The sequence below is a fragment of the Coenobita brevimanus genome, chromosome 99 (genome assembly GCF_032717465.1).
Source record: "Coenobita brevimanus isolate Jiangsu-jjx chromosome 99, ASM3271746v2, whole genome shotgun sequence".
NCBI lineage: Eukaryota > Metazoa > Arthropoda > Malacostraca > Decapoda > Coenobitidae > Coenobita > Coenobita brevimanus.
This window is the reverse complement of record NC_137052.1, coordinates 17,415,810-17,436,401: the sequence shown is the minus strand read 5'-3', so window position 1 is coordinate 17,436,401 and position 20,592 is coordinate 17,415,810. Positions and strand designations below refer to the sequence as shown.

Sequence of the window (20,592 nt, the reverse complement as noted above, 5' to 3'; positions counted from 1 at the left end):
CCGGAGGAGGCCGTAGCACGGGCCGAACAGGGTAGTACTCCCGAGGGGAATGGGAATGCTGGTGCTAGAGAGAGCTGGAGCTCCTGTTTCACTAGCTATCTAACCATCCCCCTTTGCTGACCTTTTCAGTGTGACAGTAACATGGAGAGTAGACCAGCATACTCTCCCAAACGTTTCCTCCAACTATCTATGCACTACACCACATGCACTTTACATTTCACACAACGTATCCCACTACGTTACAGGGGTTGGTGCCAGCAAGGGCATGCGGCCAGAAAACTTTACCCCCGCTACCTAGTGGCGGACTTCTGGGGGGAGGCGTGGCGGGGGTTCCGCCAGCATAGATTGTGGGTCCAGGGCGAGATAGGGCTCGGGCCTGTGCTAGAGGGTACAGGGCATTGCGGTTTCCAGGCTGCCGCTTCCGCCCAATAGAGAGGGGCCCGAACCTGGGAGTAGTGCCCCAGGAGGCTGCCCTATCAGTGGGTGTATAATGGCGGGATAGTTGCAGTGCCAAGACGCACTTGGAGGGTGTCCCTGCAGCTGTCCTGGCAGGGTGCCCCGAGGCCACTACCACAGCCAGTGGTAAGCTGGTGGGCTACGGGTCCCAGATCCATTGCCTGGACCTAGGACTGTGCAGTGAGTGGGACCTGTGCTGTGTCTGTCCCCCCTTTATTAAGACTGAAGATGACAAAACAAAAGTTTCAAAGCAAGCCTGAGGACAGTAAATCACCCATGGGGATGAGAGTGGGTTCATGGAATGTGGGAAGTTTGAGGGGAAGAGCAGGGGAAGTCGTTGAGGCATTCAGTAGGAGGTGGGTGGATGTGGCATGTTTGCAGGAAGACCTGTACAGGGGTGGATCAGCCAGAAAGATTGTTGGGAAGGACTGTTGCTATACGTTGTTTTGGCAGGGGGGGACAGACGGATATGGAGGAGTTGGTGTGATGGTTGCGGAGAAATGGGTGGAATATGTTATGAACGTTTTGAGAGTAAGCGATAGGATATTGGTAGTGAAAATTCTGTTGGGAAGAAAGATAGCTGCGATTATATCGGCATATGCTCCACAGGCAGGATTGGATGAAGCAGAGAAAGATAGATTTTGGGATGATTTAATACGTGTAGTGGGTGGTATGCAGGATGATGAGATGGTGATTTTAGGAGGGGACTTAAATGGTCATGTAGGTGAAGCAGCACAAGGTTACGAAGGAGTGCATGGGGGATGTACGTATGGTCTAAGGAATGCAGAAGGGGAAAGGATACTCGAGTTTGGGGAGGCAACGGACATGATTGTGTGCAACACATATTTTAGGAAAAGAGACAGTAGGTTAATTATGTATGAGTCTGGGGGAAATAGCAGTCAGATAGATTATTTTCTGGTTAGGAGGGCCGATAGGAGGTTAGTGAGGGATGTTAAAGTTATTGGAAGTGAGGAGTGTGTGCAGCAGCACAAACTATTGATTTGTGATATGGTGCTTAAAGAACAAGTGATGAAAAAGAGGATTTATGTACCTAGGAGGAAAATATGGAAGCTGAAAAACCAAGTAGTAAGGGATGCCTTGTATAGCGAGTTGAGGAGAGTGGTGGCTGAACAGGGAGCAGTAGACAGAGGCGTTAATGAACAGTACAGAGCCCTCAAGAACAATTTCTTGAGAGTTACTGATGTAACATGCTGCTGGACAAGAGGACCACCAAGACATAAAGTAACTTGGTGGTGGGATGAGGGTGTAGAAGCTGCAATTAAGGAGAAAAGAAGTCTTTTCCGGGAATGGAAGAAGGGTGGTTGCAAAGAGGAATATTTGGCTGCTAAGCGTAGGGCTAGAAGAGAGGTATACAGGGCAAAGTCTGAGTCACAGAGACAATTGCTTGATAACCTAAATCATGGGGAAAGGAAAAATATATTTAGGGTGGCAGGTCAGGTAAAGAGGATAATCGGGATATCATAGGTGAGCAGTGTGTGAAGAATGATGAAGGAAGGGTAGTGGTGAACAGTGAGGATATTAAAGATGCATGGAGAGAACATTATAACCGGTTGTTGAATGAGGAGTTTGACTGGGACAGGGAAGGTTTGGAGCCAGCAGATCCAGTGTCTGGCCCTTGGCCTTTGATTGATACTGCTACAGTGAGTGAGGCAATAGGCTGGATGAGGGTGGGGAAGGCAGCAGATGTGTCTGGGTTGACTGCCGAAATGTTGAAGGCCTCAGGCGATATAGGGGTGAGTTTAGTCACTGACCTGATAAATAGGATTATTTATGAGTATGTTGTCCCAGATGATTGGCTGAAGAGTGTAATTGTAAATGTGTATAAAGGGAAGGGTGATGCCCTGGAAAGAGGAAATTATAGAGGTATAAAGCTTTTAGATCAGATAATGAAGGTAATGGAGAGAGTTTTAGAAGGTATGGTTTGAGAAAGAGTAAATATTGATGAGATGCATTTTGGGTTTATGCCAGGTAGGGGGACCACTGATGACATATTCATTGTTCGACAGCTTCATGAAAAATATATTGGTAGGAGAAGGGATTTTTATTTTGTTTTTGTTGATTTGGAAAAGGCCTTTGACAGAGTCCCTAGAGAGTTGGTGAAGTAGAAGGCTTGGCTTGGAGGAGTGGCTGGTTAGGGTGGTTATGGCCATGTATGTGGGTGCTTACACCCAGGTGAGAGTGAATGGAGATTTGAGTGATGAGTTTTCCGTGAATGTTGGTGTGCATCAGGGGTCAGTCTTGAGTCCCATGTTGTTTATCATGGTACTTGAAGCCCTTTCACGTGACTTTAGAAACGGACTCCCGTGGGAGTTGTTGTATGCTGATGATTTGGTGTTGATTGCAGAGAATGAAAGGGAGGCGGAGGAAAGGCTTAGGAAGTGGAGAGATGGTATGGGGCAAAAGGGTTTAAGGGTAAATGCAGATAAAACAAAAGTGATGATATCTAGGGTTGGTGGCGGTACTGTCAAAGACGAGGGAGAGTGGCCATGTGCAGTTTGCCTCAAGGGCGTGGGAAGTAATTCCATCTTGTGCGGTGTTTGTGATAAATGGGTGCGTAAGAGATGTAGTGGTATCAGAGGTAGACTGCGAGATAATGCTGATTTTATGTGTACAGCATGCCGGGTGAGCAGGTGGAGATTGTCAGGCGTGAAAGGATTGAACTTGCTGGTGAATCTCTTGAGTGTGTGGAAGAGTTTTGTTATTTGGGAGACATGTTGTGTGCTGGAGGTGGGGCTGGAGCTAGCTCTGTGGCTAGGGTGAGAAGTGGTTGGAAGAAGTTCAGGGAGCTCTTGCCTCTCCTGACATTGAGAGGGCTCTCCCTACGTGCTAAGGGGTCTTTGTATGCAGCATGTGTTAGGAGTGTCATGTTGTATGGCAATGAGACCTGGGCAGTGAAGGAGGAAGATATTCGCCGGCTCAGACGTACAGAAATGACAATGATTAGGTGGATGTGCAGTGCATCCCTGCGTCAAAGGCCTGGAGGGGCTGGGTTTACAATGGAAGAGTTGAGAGGTAGGATGGGACTGGAGTGTATTGGTGTTGTGATGAGGAGAGGTAGATTGAGGTGGTTTGGACATGTGGAGAGGATGGGGGATGATAATTGGGTGAGGAAAGTGAGAAGTGTTAATATTGGGGGTGGTAACGGTTAAGAGGGGTAGACCGAGAAAGACATGGGACGAGGTCATTAAGTGTGCCCTTAGGGTTAAGGGACTGAACAGGGAGGCTGCAGTGAATGTAAATAATGCCCCATTCCTTACCCCAGCCACTGCGGATGGTGGGTTGCTCGTGCCACCAGCTGTTCATTTTCTGGCCATTTTATCTCACCACGACGTGACTTTTTGTGGTCATATATATATATATATATATATATATATATATATATATATATATATATATATATACACACACAAAGGTAAGCCCTTAATTCACGCGAGGGTTAGGTTCCCAGACCCTTTGCGTATGTGGTAAATTCGCGTATGTGTTCTGCCCTTGTGTGCACATAATTACTTATGTCTATACGTATATTACATCTGAATAATACTGTTTATGCACTACATACACCTTGTAAACTAGCGTAAAGTATTAAAAACAACAAAAATGTAACAAATTTAAAACTGAAACCTGACAAGCACAGGCGTAGGTGGAGACACTTCAGCAGTCTGGTGCACTAGCCCTCACTGCCTCCCGTATGCTACGTTCTCCTTCTTTATTGTATGAACAGTTGACTCATTCACCCTAAACATGCGGTTACAAGACAATTCACAGGCGTAGGTGGAGACACTTTAGCACGGACTGGTGCACTAGCCCTCACTGTCTCCCGTATGGTACGTTCTCCTTCTTTATTGTATAAACAGTTGACTCACCCCAAACATATGGTTCTGAGACAATTCACCATCAAGTCAATTCACCGTCAAAACATGGACAATTCCCCAACATTCTATTAATATACTTATTATTGATTAATTAATACTTTAATAACTAATTTTCAGGGGGATTTTGTAACTCATATAAGTAAAAAACTAGTGTACTGTACTTGCTAAATAAACTGGTATGTAAATAAATGACGGGGAATCGTCCTGACGGAGAATTGTCGCCGACATTCCACCCTGAAGTTTGTCCAACACTTTAACTTTCTCTGTCAGCAACCTCACTTTACAAGTCAGTTTTGGTGGGTTACCACATGCATCACTAGCACTACGTTTATGCCCCATGTTGACAGACAAGGCAAGCAATTACTGGAAGGCAGAAAACTAAGCCACAAATAACGATTTGCAAGTCATGCATGGTTCAACCGTCGGATTCAAACTGACTGTGTGGTGCGTGGTAGACCAATCTCCCAGGCTCCCACACACACATACATATATGTGTGCACACAGGCAGCAGGTAGGCATTTTTTATATTTTATTTATTTCTCTTGTATATTAAAATTACTTATTTGAATACTATAATTTTGTTTTAATTATTGTACAAAAAATTTGTGGATAACCGAAATTGTGTGAAAAAAGTTCGCGTGAATTAAGAGATAACCTGTATTGCCAGATGCACGCAAACATGTCCAAAACGATGATGTGTGTTTCATTCAATTCTTTAAGACTCAAAATTTCGGCCTAATGATTGCTTCCCAGCAAGTACCTACAGAATGATCATCGCTCTCCATGGGTAAAGGTTGCTATTCAACAGGAGATTGCCGCTGTTCCACCCGACATGACCCGTCGAGCCATGGCAGCCTTCAGAAATGGCCTCCAAGCATGTATAGACAATGACGGCCACCATTTGGAGGATGTCATCTTTAAAACATGATGAATAAAAACTGTATTGAATGAAGTTTCATGTGTGCAAATAATATTTTGATTATCTTTAACCATTTTTTTTTCATTTACCTTTGAAATGTGGGAGGCTTTTCTGGGTCACCCTGTATTAATTACAACATCATTGCATGTTCTTCAGGAATACAAGCCACCAACAGCCTTGGACATTCCAGTGGACATGAGAGTTACATTGCTGCCCAACACATCCAACCCTCATGGTGTCCTGGGATCTAAAGGTGGGTAAAACATCACACTTTCTTAATTAGTTTAAGTGCAGTTTTAGATATTCCTCACTTACTCATCACTTGACATGTACAGTATGGAAAGACTATTTTATATATCAGTGGGGTGTTCCAAAATATCACAAATCTTTCCATATAATTCATACTTGATTTCTGCAACTTGAAAATTAAATGAAATATGCTGCACACACACACACATACACACACACACACACACACACACACACACACACACACACACACACACACACACACACACACACACACACACACACACAAAGAAAAATCTAAAAGTCAAAGAAATAGAACTAGACACTTTACTCTTCCCTACATTCATAGCGTTCACATACATAAATGAAGACATGCTAAGAAAGATAACAACATCATTAATCAGACCAACCCTGGAGTATGCGTCAGTAGTCTGGAGTCCTCATTTCAAAAAACACGTAGTCAAGATTGAAAAAGTTCAAAGGGCCACTACAAGATGGGTACCAAGCTTAAGGGATCTAAGCTACGAAGAAAGACTAAATAAACTTAATCTACCAACACTACAGGAGAGAAGGAAAAGAGGTGACATGATTATGCTATATAAATGCATATCAGGGAAGGAGAAAATATACATAAATGATTACTTAACCTTTGGGGAAGCATCAGCAAGAGGACACTGCAAAAAACTGCATTAGAAGAGAGGTGATAATGACGTAAAGAAATTTAGTTTCCCAAATAGAGCAATTGATCAGTGGAATGCACTACCGAATGAAATAGTGTGTGCCAAAACAATTCACAAATTTAAGGATATGTACGATAAATATGGTTTAAGACACGGGACAGTATGAGCTTGACTCATTCCTGTTAAGATACAATTAGGTAAGAACAATTAGGTAAGGTAAGAACACACACACACAAATCTAAAAGTCAAAGAAATAGAACTAGATATACCCTCACAAGTGGAACTGATTGCAGTAGAGATCAATACATCTGAAGGGAAAGTAATTGTAGCCAATTTGTACATGCCACCCAGATCAAACACATTGGAAAGAGACGAATATGAGGACATGGCAGAGAGTACAATTCAGAGTTTAAGAGCATTACTGGTTCCTTGAAAGCAGTGATAAGAAACAGGGAAGTGAGCATGGAAGTGAAAAAGTTACTACATGACAGTATTGTGATACCAACTCTAACGTACAGAAGTGAAGCTTGGACATTGTTGGAAGGACACAAGTCAAGAGTGAGAGCAGTGGAAATGAGTTATTTAAGAGGAGCCTGTGGAGTCACGTGGAGAGACAGGCTGACGAATGAGGATATAAAGAAGCGTTGTGGTGTGGATGTGGATGTGATAGGAAGCGTTATGAGGAACACACTGAGGTGGTTTGGCCATGTGGAGAGGATGGAGGGTGAAAGACTGACGAAGAGAGTGTATATGAGTGAGGTGGAGGGGAGAAGAGGGAGGGGGAGGCCGAGGATGAGATGGAGGGATGGGGTGGAGAGGTATATGAGAGAGGGGGGTGTGAGTTGGGAGCAGGGCAGTGAAATGGCTGGGGACAGGGCGACTTGGAGGCGATTTGTTTGTGGCCACCCCAAACGGGATTGAGGCGTCTGGCAATAGATAGATAGATAGACTACATAAAATGGAAGAGTAATCTTAATGAATTATACTAACTGGAGATTTTAATACAATTATAAATTGGAATACTCTAGATATAATAAGCCAAGAAAGTTGTTGGGACCAAAAGCTCCTGGATCTCGTGCAAGAGTTTTTCCTAACGCAACATGTAAGGGAAAGCACCAGAAAAAGAGGACTCGATGTACCCTCAATGCTAGATCTCATATTTACTAGGCAAGAAAACGATATTGACAGTTTAATATATCACCCTCCATTCGCAAAAGCTACCATGCAGTACTAAATTGCAACTTCAGGATTGCATATAACATAGCTAACACCAGTGAAAGTTACAAAAAGAGCCTAAACTATAAAAAGGGAAAGTATCATGACCTAAAGAAGTCTATCTATCTATCTATTGCCAGACACCTTAGTCCAGTTCGTGGTGGTCACAAACAAATCGCCTCCACGTCTCCCTGTCCCCCACCATTTCACTGCCCCGCTCCCAACTCACACACCCCTCTCTCATATACCTCTCCACCCCATCCCCCCATCTCATCCTCGGCCTCCCCCTCCCTCTTCCCCCTTCTACCTCACTCACATACACTCTCTTCATCAGTCTTTCACCCTCCATCCTCTCCACATGGCCAAACCACCTCGTGTACTCCTCCTGACGCTTCCTGTCACATCCACATCCACACCACAATGCTCCTTTATATCCTCATTTGTCAGCCTGTCTCTCCATGTGACTCCACAGGCTTCTCTTAAATAACTCATTTCCACTGCTCTCACTCTTGACTTGTGTCCATTTAGCAACGTCCAAGCTTCACTTCCGTACGTTAGAGTTGGTATCACAATACTATCATGTAGTAACTTTTTCACTTCCATGCTGACTTCCCTGTTTCTTATCACTGCTTTCAAGGAACCAGCAACCTTTCTTCCCTTCTGTACCTTTTCAAGCACTTCACCCTCCAAACCTCCATCCTTACTCATCACACTATCCAAGTACTTAAACGTACTCATATTTTCCCAATTCCTCACCATCTAACCTCGCTGTACATTCACTGACTTCACCTCTCTCAAAGACCATCACTTTACTCTTCCCTACATTCATAGCGTTCACATACATAAATGAAGACATGCTAAGAAAGATAACAGCATCATTCATCAGACCAGCCCTGGAGTATGCATCAGTAGTCTGGAGTCCTCATTTAAAAAAACACATAGACAAGATTGAAAAAGTTCAAAGGACTGCTACAAGATGGGTACCAAGCTTAAGGGATCTAAGCTACGAAGAAAGACTAAATAAACTGAATCTACCAACACTACAGGAGAGAAGGAAAAGAGGTGACATGATTATGCTATATAAATACATATCAAGGAAGGAGAAAATATACATAAATGATTACTTAACATTTGGGGAAGCATCAGCAAGAGGACACTGCAAAAAACTGCATAAGAAGAGAGGTGGTAATGACGTAAGGAAATTTAGTTTCCCAAATAGAGCAATTGATCAATGGAATGCACTACCGAATGAAATAGTGTGTGCCAAAACAATTCACAAATTTAAGGATATGTACGATAAATATGGTTTAAGACACGGGACAGTATGAGCTTGACTCATTCCCGTAAAGATACAGTTAGGTAAGAACACACACACACACACACAATAGCATATGACATAGTTAACAGCAATGAAAGTTACAAAATTCTGTGAATTTTATGAAATAGGAGTCCAGAAGTACATCCCACAGCACAAAGAAGCAGATAAGAAAATACAGAAATGGTTCAATACAGAATGTAAAAATTCAAAAGAAAGAAGAGATTTGTTGTGGAATAGATACAGAAGACAATAGTGAAAGGGCGTATAATAATTACAAACAGGCAAGAAACGATTATACAAGAATAAGGAGGGAAGCCCAAAAACAGTTTCAGGAGGATATAATAAATAAAAGTAGTGATCAACCAAAGCTGTTTTACAGCTACATCAGAAGCAAAACCAAAGTAAAAGATGTAATACAATCCATTACGGACGAGGGAATCACTTATACACAAGAGAAAGATATTTGTGAAGCACTAAATAAGAATTTCCAATTAGTTTTTACAGAAGAAAAAAATTTTGAGAGGGACTGTGTGGAACTTGCATGTCCACACATACTACCAGATATACAAATAGCAGAAAAAGTAATATAGGAGGAGTTAAGTAAATTAGACAGAGGAAAAGCAAGTGGTCCTGATGAAATTTCATGTTGGGTACTACGAGAATGTGCAAAGGAGTTAAGTAAACCATTATTTTTAATTTTCAAGAAATCCTTGAGTCAAGTTAAACTACCTGATATCTGGAAGAAAGCAAATATTGTCCCCTTATTCAAGAAAGGAAATAGACAAAATCCACTCAACTACCGACCAGTATCACTGACCAGTGTTGTAAGCAAGGTATTAGAAAAGCTTATAAGAAAAGCTTGGGTAAATCATCTAGAAGAACACAGTATGATAACAGAAAGACAGTTTGGTTTCAGAAAAGGAAAATCATGTGTTACTAATCTGTTGAGCTACTATGACAGAGTAACAAACACAATACAGGAAAGAGAAGGATGGGTGGACAGTATCTATTTAGATTTCAAGAAAGCTTTTGACACAGTACCACACCAAAGACTTTTATGGAAACTGTACCATCAAGGAGGAAATAGGCAAACTGTTTTGTTGGATGCAAGATTTTCTCATAAAAAGAGAAATGAGAACAGTACTAAGAGAAAACTACTCATCATGGAAAGAAGTGACTAGCGGAGTACCACAGGGTTCAGTGCTGGCACCAATCATGTTTTTAGTATATATAAATGATATAAACAATAACACTGGAAATGAGAGCTATCTGAATATGTTTGCAGATGATGCAAAAATTCAAAGGAGAATTACTAACACAGACTCTTGTAAAGAGCTACAAGAAGAATTAAATAAACGTCATGAATGAAGTAATACATGGCAAATGAAATTCAATGTGGACAAGTGTCATGTAATCAAGTTTGGTAAAAGTGGAAAAAGACCTGATTGGGATTATAAGTTAGGAAATAAAACCCTATACACATCAGAAAGAGAGAAGGACATAGGTGTGATTATCAATAACAGACTATCTCCGGCTGACCACATCAGCGAGAAGGCTCGGAACATGTATCCACTGCTTGCAAATATGAGAATAGCACTCACATACATAAATGAAGACATGCTAAGAAGGATAACATCATTCATTAGACCAACCCTGGAATATGCATCAGTAGTCTGGAGTCCTTATCTCAAAAAACACATAGACAAGATTGAAAAAGTTCAAAGGGCCGCTACAAGATGGATACCAAGCTTAAGGGACCTAAGCTACGAAGAAAGACTAAATAAACTGAATCTACCAACACTACAGGAGAGAAGGAAAAGAGGTGACATGATAGTGCTATATAAGTGCATATCAGGGAAGGAGAAAATAGACATGAATGATTACTTAACATATGGAGAAGCATCAGCAAGAGGACACTGCAAAAAACTGCATAAGAAGAGAGGTGATAAAGACGTAAGGAAATTCAAGTTTCCCAAACAGAGCAATTGATCAGTGGAATGCACTACCGAATGAAATAGTGTGTGCCAAAACAATTCACAAATTTAAGGATATGTACGATAAATATGGTTTAAGACACAGGACAGTACGAGCTTGACTCATTCCTGTAAAGGTACAATTAGGTAATAACACACACACACACACACAGCCGGAGAGAGCAGACGTCTCAGCCATCGCTGCTAACCTTAAGTAGTTTCAGGAATTTTGTCTGTCGTGTCTCGTAAGGTCTTGTTTTAAAATTAAAATAATGAAAGTTAATAGACTACCAAAAATGTAAAGATTTATTGGCTAGAGTGTACATGAATGTTTGTAGTTTTTTTCTGTAACAGCTGTTTTGGTACTTACCAACATGAAACATGGCCGAAAACGTAAACAATGAGGCACTCGAATTTCAAGGATTTGATACAAATACCAATGTCATGGACCTGGTTAAAACATTAATTATGAGGATTAGTGAACTTGAAAAGAAAGTAGAGAATTTAGTGATAAAGGATGTGTCTGAAAATACGGATACTACCATACAGAGTCTGATCCAATCCAATGAAACAGCGAATGAAGAGATTAGGAATTTGAAGCGGGAAAATGTTGAATTGAGGAGGAAACTAGAAGAGCGTACTAATAAAACAGAGAAGGTGAGTAGTGTATTAGAAGAGCATAAGGCAAAGTGGGCACACGTAGAAGAACAGAAAGAAGTGGTCAGCTTAAGAGAGATCATTCAGGAAGAAAGGGAAATGAACAAGAAAAAAATGGAAGAAAATATAGTGAAAATGCTGAAAAAAAAAGAGAAAATAGTGAGAGAAACTGTAGAAAGGAACAGATGTGTGGTAGTATCTGGAAACAGGGAAGAGGAAGAAAAGGTTAGGTTCGTAAGGCTTGAGAAAGACACGAACCTGGTGAGAGGAATATTAGGCAAGATTGACCCCGAAGGAAACAAGTGGGTAAAAGAAATTGAGGAAGTAAGGAGAATAGGGCCTTATAAGAAAGGGGAAACAAGACCAATGAGAGTGAAGTTTACATCAGAAAGTGTAATAAATGAGATACTTAAAGTGACCTGGAAATTAAGCAAAGAGGCGGGGATGGAAAATATTATAATAAGAAAAGATCTGAATGAAGAAGAAAGAGAAGTTTTAAAATCATTAAAGGAAGAAGTAAAGGAAAAAAATGATAAGAGGACAGAGGAAGAATGTAATACTTTTTTTTGGAGAGTATTGGATATGAAAGTAAGGAAATGGTATTTAAGGAAATAGAAGTGAAGGAAACTAAGGGGGAAGGCTGTGAAAGATCAGAAGTTGAGGAAGTGGTACGGACAGAGAGTAGGAGAGAAGAGGGTATTAAAAACGTCAAAATTATTTGAAGGTGATATATACAAATGTTGATGGTTTAATATCAACAAGGATTGAAATTAACTGTATATGGCTAGTGAGGGAGTGATCGCCCTCTACCTACACAGATCAAAAGCCCTCGGGAGCAGGGGGGTGGTTGCTTTCTCAGGCAGAGGAACTCCTTGAGAATGAAATGGCTGGGAAGCATGCCGGCACGTGACTGGCCACAGCATAGCTGGGTCTTTCGGGTGTGGGCAATCAGGCAAGTTAGCTGCCTACTGCGACTGCAACACAATGGTGAGGTGTTCAGGAAGTTAGCCAAAGAAACCTTGATGGACTCTGAAAGAACAATAATGGCCCCCAGTCCCGTGCAGCCCTTAAATGGGCAGGGGGTGCTAAGAATCTCACGGTTGCCTCAATTACAATCTAATTCCTTTGTCAATGCAAAAAATACAATTAAAATTGGTAACTGGAATGTGAGAACGCTAAATCATGACAGTAAAATCGATGAGTTAGTGAAGGTTTTTCAAAATTACGGGCTTGATATTTGTGCTCTGACAGAAACTAGATTACCTGGAGTCGATAAGTTGGATTTGGAGGATGGTATACGTTTATTGATATCTGGTCGACAGGACGGAATGCATTATCAGGGAGTAGGATTGTTGCTGGGTTGTAAGGCAAATAAGGCTTTATGTGAGTGGGATCCTATAGATGAGCGATTGTTATACGCACGGTTTAAATCAAATCATGGCAACATCAGTCTGTTTGTGTGTTATGCACCTACTAATGATGCACTCGATGAAAGGAAAGACACATTTTATGAAAAGTTGCAAGAAGGAGTAGGAAGGGTACCTAGACATGATGTTTTGATCTGCGTTGGAGACTTTAATGCAGTAATGGGCTGTTCAAATGAGGGATTTGAGGCATGTATGGGTAAGATGGGAGTAGGTAGTAGGATGAGTGAAAACGGAGTGAGGTTTGGAAGCTTCTGTCTAGCAAATGACTTAGTCATCGGGGGCACACTCTTTCAGCATTGCAATATACACAAGACAACTTGGGTGTCGCCGTGTGGAAAATATAAAAATCAGATTGATCACATCGCTATCAGTAGGAGGCATAGAAGTTCTCTGCTAGATGTTCATGTTAAACGGGGAGCGGATATTGGTAGTGACCATCAACTCAGCATTGCAAAAATAAGGTTTAAACTTAAAAATCAGAAGAAGGAAAAATCTGGTGTTGGTAGATACGATATTGTTAAGCTTAGAAGGGAAGGAGAAGAAAAGGAGGAATTCAGATTAGAATGCAGAAATAGGTTTTTGGTGTTGGAAACGTTGGAAGAGGGGGAGAGAAGTGTAGATGAGATGTGGGAGGATGTGAACAAAGTTTTGCATGAGACTGCTGAATGTACGATTGGAAGGAGACATAGTTTCAGGAGAAAGAAATGGATATCAGAGGAAACGTGGGATATGATAAAAAAGAGAGGTGAGGCTAAATTGAGGAGTGAGATGCAATGCGTTGATGAACGAGAGATTGAATTAGCAAGAGCTGCGTACTGGAGTTTGAATTCAGAAGTAAGAAGGTTAGCTAGGAGAGATAAAAGAAGATGTGTGGATGAAAAGGTTGCAGAGACTGAAATCTTAATAAACAAAAATGATGGACAGAGTCAAAGAATAGCATATGAATCGATTAGAGAACTGAGTGGTAATGCAGGTAAACGCAAGGAAATACCAGTTAGAGACAGGGAAGGAAATTTATTGACCAAAGATGGAGATATTAAAAATAGATGGAAAGAGCATTTTGAGACAGTTCTTAATAGACCAATACCACCAGAAGAGGATATACCGTCTGCTCAGGAAGATTTAAATATAGAAACAGGAGAGTTGAGGCTTGCAGAAGTGGAGAAAGCAGTAAAACAGTTAAAGAATAATAAGGCACCAGGGGAGGATGGTTTATTTCCGGAAATGTTTAAAGTGGAGGGGGATAGATTAATAATGATCTTGACCAAGCTATTCAATAAGATATGGGTGACGGGGTTACTACCATCAGTTTGGAAGAATGGTGTAATTGTTAAAGTTCCGAAGAAGGGAGACCTGAGTGAATGTGGTAATTGGAGGGGAATCTCTTTGTCACCGATAGCTTTGAAAGTTTTCAGTAGAGTGTTGTTAAATAGGTTGGAGCCGGTGGTTGAGGGTATTCTGAGGGATGAACAGGCTGGTTTTAGAAAGGGACATGGTTGCAATGATCAGATCTTTATAGTTAGGCATTTGATGCAGCAAGTTAATGAAATGAGAGTACCGTTAAGTCTTTGTTTTGTTGATTTTGAAAAGGCTTTTGATAGTGTTTCAAGAGAGACTATGGGGAAGATCATGAGACATTATGGAATACCAGAGGAGTTTGTGAGGGTCATTATGAACATGCATGAGGACACATTTTGTAAAGTGATGGTTGATGGTTGTCTGAGTGATTCGTTTGAAGTCAAGTCCGGAGTAATTCAAGGTGGTGTTCTATCGCCTTTACTATTTATATTGGTCATTGATTACATTACGAAACGCGTTGGAACAGAAACCGGTGCAGGTATACTTTGGGGAGAGAACAGGAAACATTTGGATTTAGATTATGCAGATGATATAGTTTTGATTTGTGATGGGCCAGAAGAGATGCAGAGAGTGTTGGACTGTTTGGTGAGTGAAGGTCGCAAGGTGGGTTTGGTTATTAATTGTGGAAAAACTGAAATAATCAATATGAATATGGAAAATGCGCAGGAATGTGTAATTGGAGGTATGGTTGTAAAGCAAGTTGATAGGTTTAAATATTTAGGTACTTATTTAGCCAAGGATGGTTCTTTGAACTTTGAATTCAAGGAAAGGTTAAAGAAGGCTAATCAGGCAATGGGAATGCTTAAAAATATTTGGAATAATAACAATTTCTCTGTGCATACAAAAATCAAACTTTATAAGGTAATGGTTAGGAGTATTTTAATTTATGGACACGAGTCTTGGTACAGCACAGTGACTATGGAAAATAAATTCTTGGTGTTTGAAAATAAAGCACTTAGAAGAATATTAGGAGTTAAGTGGTGGGAAAGGATACCAAATAGTAGAATTAGAGAAATAACGGGAGTGCAGCCGATCGATGAATATGTTAGATTCTCACGATGGAAGTGGCTAGGACATGTGTATAGGAGACAGGGAATAGTACGAGGTACACCAGGGTGGGTGGCACTTGGTAGGAGAGGTAGAGGAAGGCCAAAAGAGACGTGGGTGAGAACAATGAGACGGGAAGCTGGAGATGAGTGTTGGGGAGATCTTGAGGAGTTAGCACAAGATAGGATGTGGTGGTGTGAGTTCATCGAGGCCCTATGCATCCCTGAGGGTGCCACAGGAAATGATTGATTGATTGATTGATTGATTGAGAGAACATGAACCTGATGTCATGTGCTTTGTAGAGACCAAATTAAGAGAAGATATTGATGTTCATTTGGGAGATGGTAAATACAAACTGTGGAGAAAAGACAGAAAAGAAAAAAAGGGAGGAGGAGTGATGATAGCAGTGAAGAACAACATAAATGTAGATACTGTGGAAATGGGAGAAGGCAGGGCTGAAGTGATATATATGAAATTAGAAACTGGAAAAAATGTTGAGAGATACGGCGGTAGTGTATGTTCCCTCGAAGACGAGAGCATGGAAGGATGACGAATACCATGAGATGTTGTCAGATATGGCTAGCTATTTGCAAAAAATAATTGAGAAAAGCAATAATATAATTTTGGTGGGTGACTTTAACTGTAAACAAGTGAACTGGGAGGAATGGTACTCGGGAGGCGGCGAGGAGTCATGGGGCGCTATGTTATTAAATATAATAATGAATAATGTGATGACGCAATGGGTCAAAGAAGAGACACGGTTTCGAGGTGAGGACACACCAGCAAGGTTAGATTTACTGTTCACCAAAGAACCCGATGTAATGGAATCATTGAAATATCTCTGTCCATTAGGAAAAAGTGATCATGTGGTCATTGAGTTCCAGATGTTAATAGGGAACGTCGAGTCAAGAGATGAGCTTCATAGACAGGGAAGATACAACTTTGGGAAAGCAGATTTTACAGAATTGAGAAACTTTTTTGAAAATGCGGATTGGAAAAAATTCAGAGAAACAAGAGAGATACAGTGGAAGTGGGATATCTTTCTAGACCTCTATAATTTGGGAGTGGAAAAATTGGTACCAAGAGTAAGAGGGAAAGGAAACAGGAAAAAGGAGTGGTTTAATAGAAGGTGTATGATAACAAAAAAAGAGAGAGATAAGACGTGGAACAATTGGAGAAAGAGAGGTAACAACAGAACAAAGGAAGAATATAAAAGAACAAGAAATGAATACACAAGAATACGTAGAGAAGAAGAAAGGAATTTTGAAAAAGGTATAATAGACAAATGCAAGGATGAACCCAAACTGTTTTATAGATTTGTTAATGGCAAACTGAAACAAAAGGAAGGAATCACCAAACTGAAAGTAGAAGGAGAAGTCTTTAAGGATGCGGCAATGCAAGCAGAAATAATGAACAAACGTTTCCAGTCAGTTTTCACTAAAGAAAAGGAGCTTGTGGAAGGGGAGGGAGTGATTAGAAATGTTCCGGTGATGAAAGATATAAAAGTGGAGGTACAGGAAGTATATAAATTACTGGAAACTCAAGATGTAAGGAAAGCCCCAGGACCTGATGGAATTTCTAATTGGGTACTGAAGGAATGCAGAGAACAACTGGCGGATAAAATTCACAGTTTAATCGTATGCTCACTGGAAGAGGGGAAAGTGCCACAAGAATGGAAGAGGGCAAATGTGGTACCAATTTACAAGGGAGGAAACAGGGAAGAACCCCTGAATTATAGACCAGTGTCTCTTACCAGCATGGTCGCAAAATTGTGTGAGAGAATCCTGAAAGACAGATGGATAAAATATCTGGAAGAGATGAATATTTTGGCAGAATGTCAGTTTGGATTCAGAAGTGGAAGGTCATGTGTTTCCAACTTGTTGAGCTTTTACTCGAGCGATTGACGTGTTACAGGAGAGAGATGGTTGGGTGGATTGTGTGTACTTAGAGAAGGCCTTTGACAAGGTACCTCATAAGAGACTAATGTGGAAACAAGAATATATAGGAGGACTAAAGGGGAAACTTCTGGAATGGATGAAAGACTTTTTGAGAGACAGACAAATGAGGACAGTAATAAAGGATAGGATGCCTGGATGGAGGGAAGTAACAAGTGGAGTCCCTCAAGACTCAGTGTTGTCGCCAGTAATGTTCCTGATTAACGTAAATGATATGGTAGATGGAGTGAACAGTTATGCAAGTCTGTTTGCTGATGATGTAAAGATCCTGAGGAAGGTAGAGGTTGAAGAGGATTGTAAAATACTGCAGGAGGATTTGGATAGGATACACAATTGGAGCCGGACGTGGGAAATGAGATTTAATGTAAAGAAATGTAAAATATTGGAAATGGGTAAAAGTACCAGGAGGCCATCACTGAATTATTTGTTGGGTAATGAATTAATCACAAAAAGGAGAGAAGAGAAAGATTTGGGAGTGCTGGTCCAAGATAGTTTGTCACCAGAAAAGCACATTAACAAGATAGTTGGAGAGACTTATAAACTCTTGACTAACATAAGAGTAGCATTTCATTATATGGATGAGGAAATGATGAAAAAATTGATAGTGGCCATGATCCGCCCCAGGTTAGAATATGCAGAGGTAGTGTGGTCCCCACACAAAAAGAAAGATATAAACAAGATTGAGAGAATACAAAGAACAGCAGCCAAGATGGTCCCCAGTCTGACAGACCTGTCATACAGAGAGAGGCTGGAAAAACTGGATTTGCCTTCCTTAGAGGAAAGGAGAAAGAGGGGAGACATGATTGCAGTGTTCAGGACCATGGTGGGAGTAGATAAAATTGACAAAGAAGATCTGTTTGTATGGGATAAGAGAGCGACAGGAGGACACGGAACGAAATTGAAAAAGTCAAGCTTCTTGAAGGATATCAAGAAATATAGCTTTCCTTACAGAAGTATAGACTTATGGAATAGCCTGGACAAAGAGATCGTCCAGTCTAAAACCTTAAACGAGTTTAAAGCTAAATTCGTCTTATTGAGAAACAGCGATGGAAACCCACGAGCATAGTACATTCCGTGTATATCACAATTAGGTATATTAGGTAAATACTTAAATATTTGGAACGACTTAGACAAAGAGATGGTGCATGAGAAAAACATTCATGTGTGTAAAGGTAGACTTGATAAATGTGGATATGGAGACAGGACAACACGAGCATTGCTCAATTCCTGTATACTACAAATAGGTAAATACACACACACACACACACACTCTAAAATCTTAAACGAGTTTAAAGCTAAATTCGACTTATTGAGAAACAGAGATGGGACCCCACGAGTGTAGCTCATTTCCTGTATATCACAATTAGGTAAATACACACCATGTTTTTGGAGGTTATGTAGGAGACACCGTCACTAATGAAAAATCTTCAAAAAATTGTCACCCCAAAATCATAGCTCCTGCAGTCATATTTAACAGTGAGAAAGACAAAAAAACCTATGCAGTTCCCCAGCACTTTATCAGATGTTAGAAAATACATGCTTAAAGTGTATATTGTGATGATTTTGCAACATCTTGAAGTATTTAGATGCTGTACAAGTACAGTATTAAGCTTCAAATCTTATGTCATGAATAAGGAGAGCCAAATAAGGAGGATCAACTCTACATTCATATCCTTGTTGTTCAAAATTTTCCAAAGCAAATTATTCAGTTCAGTATGTATATTGATGTAACCCCCTGAATCCAGGTGATGTCTTTCTACACTTGCTGCTGTCAGACATTTGTATTCAACTGAGGAAAGGTATCTTATATTGAATGGCTACTAAAGGCTGTATCTAAACCCATCCTACTATAAGCTTGGTAAAATTGTCAGGAAACAGGAAGAGTAAAGTGAAAAAAAAGATATCTCTCACTGCAGTGAATTACTGTAATGCTCTGCAACTTTGTCTTTTTTAGCGACGGGAGAGCCAGCACTGTGCCTGTCATATGTGGTGGTGACGGCACTTCGCAATGCCATCACTGCCTTCCGTGCTTCGCGTGGCGATCATTCTTGGTTTGACATGGGTGAGTTGCAAGTAATATGTGAAATTATTAGTTTAGTGTAAGGAATAGTAGCAGTAGTAGTTTTAGCTCCATGTGTGAAATGTAAACCCAGTGGGTTGTAGGTTGAAGTTTGCCTCTTCCTGCAGTCCACTATCCTCCTTTTGAGGGACAGGGAGGAAGTTGAGAAACATTTATATAGCCGTGCAGTGGAGCACCATGTTTATATATTCATTCATTCATTCATCATCTAATCCAGTGTTGCCCCATTAGGAGCAATCATGTGTATATAAAAAAAGTAACATTTAAAGATCTGAATATACCTTTTTCTTCAGACATTCCCATGACAGTGGAGAAGGCCTTATCTTCACTTGATAACATAAATATTTAATTTTTTTAATTTAATTTTTCCTTCAAATATTTTTATAACAGTAGAGAAGGTGAATCAACAGTGCGGTGTACAAATATAGTTCATTTATCTTGACTTGGCAGATTTTCATCCTTTTGCAGCTTATTTCTCACATCTGAGTGGCAGATTATGACAGTATATGACTCTTCATCCTTTCCATTGCACTTGTTCATTACTACAGTAACACCATATTCTAGTGTTACTTTCACATTATACCCCAACATTTAAGAATGAGTGGATACAAAATTATTTAAGCCAACGGAAAATGGAGAAAGTGTATTGTACCTAAAATCCTGAATTTACTTTACCTACAGACACTCCTTTAACAGTGGAGAAGGTACATCAGCTGTGTGGTGTGATGCCTGAACAGTTCCGTTTACACACGCGTTCGTCAGGTGGTGATGGCGCTGGGGAGGACTTCTTTGTTGTGTCCAAGGACCAAGTGCCGTATGGTGCTAATGTACAGCAGAATGCCAAGTGTCCTCTCAGCTAGAGTCACTGGTACTCTTGTTGTGAAACTTGTGGTCACTTGTCAGTATTGTGTCCACTCAGATTATGTCTACAGAATCTTAGGTAGGTAAATATGGGAGAGGCAGAAATGTAGTTGGAAATGGGAGACACAGGGAAGTAGTTAGAAATGAGAGGCACAGAGACCCTCTTGTTGTATTTCCACCGAGATTTGTTTTAGGTTAGTGAAAATGGGAGTGGCAAAGTCCTTGTTATGTACCCACAGAGATTTGACTGGTCTGTGAAAATGGGAGGTACAGAAATGGGAGTTACAAAAATGAGAAGTACAGTGCAGAAACGGTAGGTACAGAAATAAGGAGTACACTAATAGGAGGTGTAGAAGTGGGATGTACAGCTATGAGCAAAAGTTTTCTGACACTGCTTTACCAAGTGTGGCAATGGATGGTGTTCCGTGAACTGTTTTTATGAAATAGTACTATGAAGTACACAACAGAAGAATATGAGGAAGGATACTTTTGATTCATTTGGA

General features: G+C 40.6%; 1 protein-coding gene across 1 annotated transcript in view; it reads left to right on the top strand.

The window, feature by feature from the left end:
* The window catches only part of LOC145414384 (uncharacterized), a 175,556-nt gene extending 155,316 nt beyond the window's left edge, over window positions 1–20,240 (top strand). Inside the window, exons 20-22 of the mRNA XM_080283922.1 lie at window positions 5,425–5,521; window positions 19,103–19,210; window positions 19,910–20,240. Of these exons, the coding sequence (XP_080140048.1) occupies window positions 5,425–5,521; window positions 19,103–19,210; window positions 19,910–20,088 (384 nt within the window). The 3' untranslated portion in view covers window positions 20,089–20,240. The remainder of the gene's footprint in view (window positions 1–5,424; window positions 5,522–19,102; window positions 19,211–19,909) is intronic.
* Window positions 20,241–20,592: the final 352 nt, after the last annotated feature.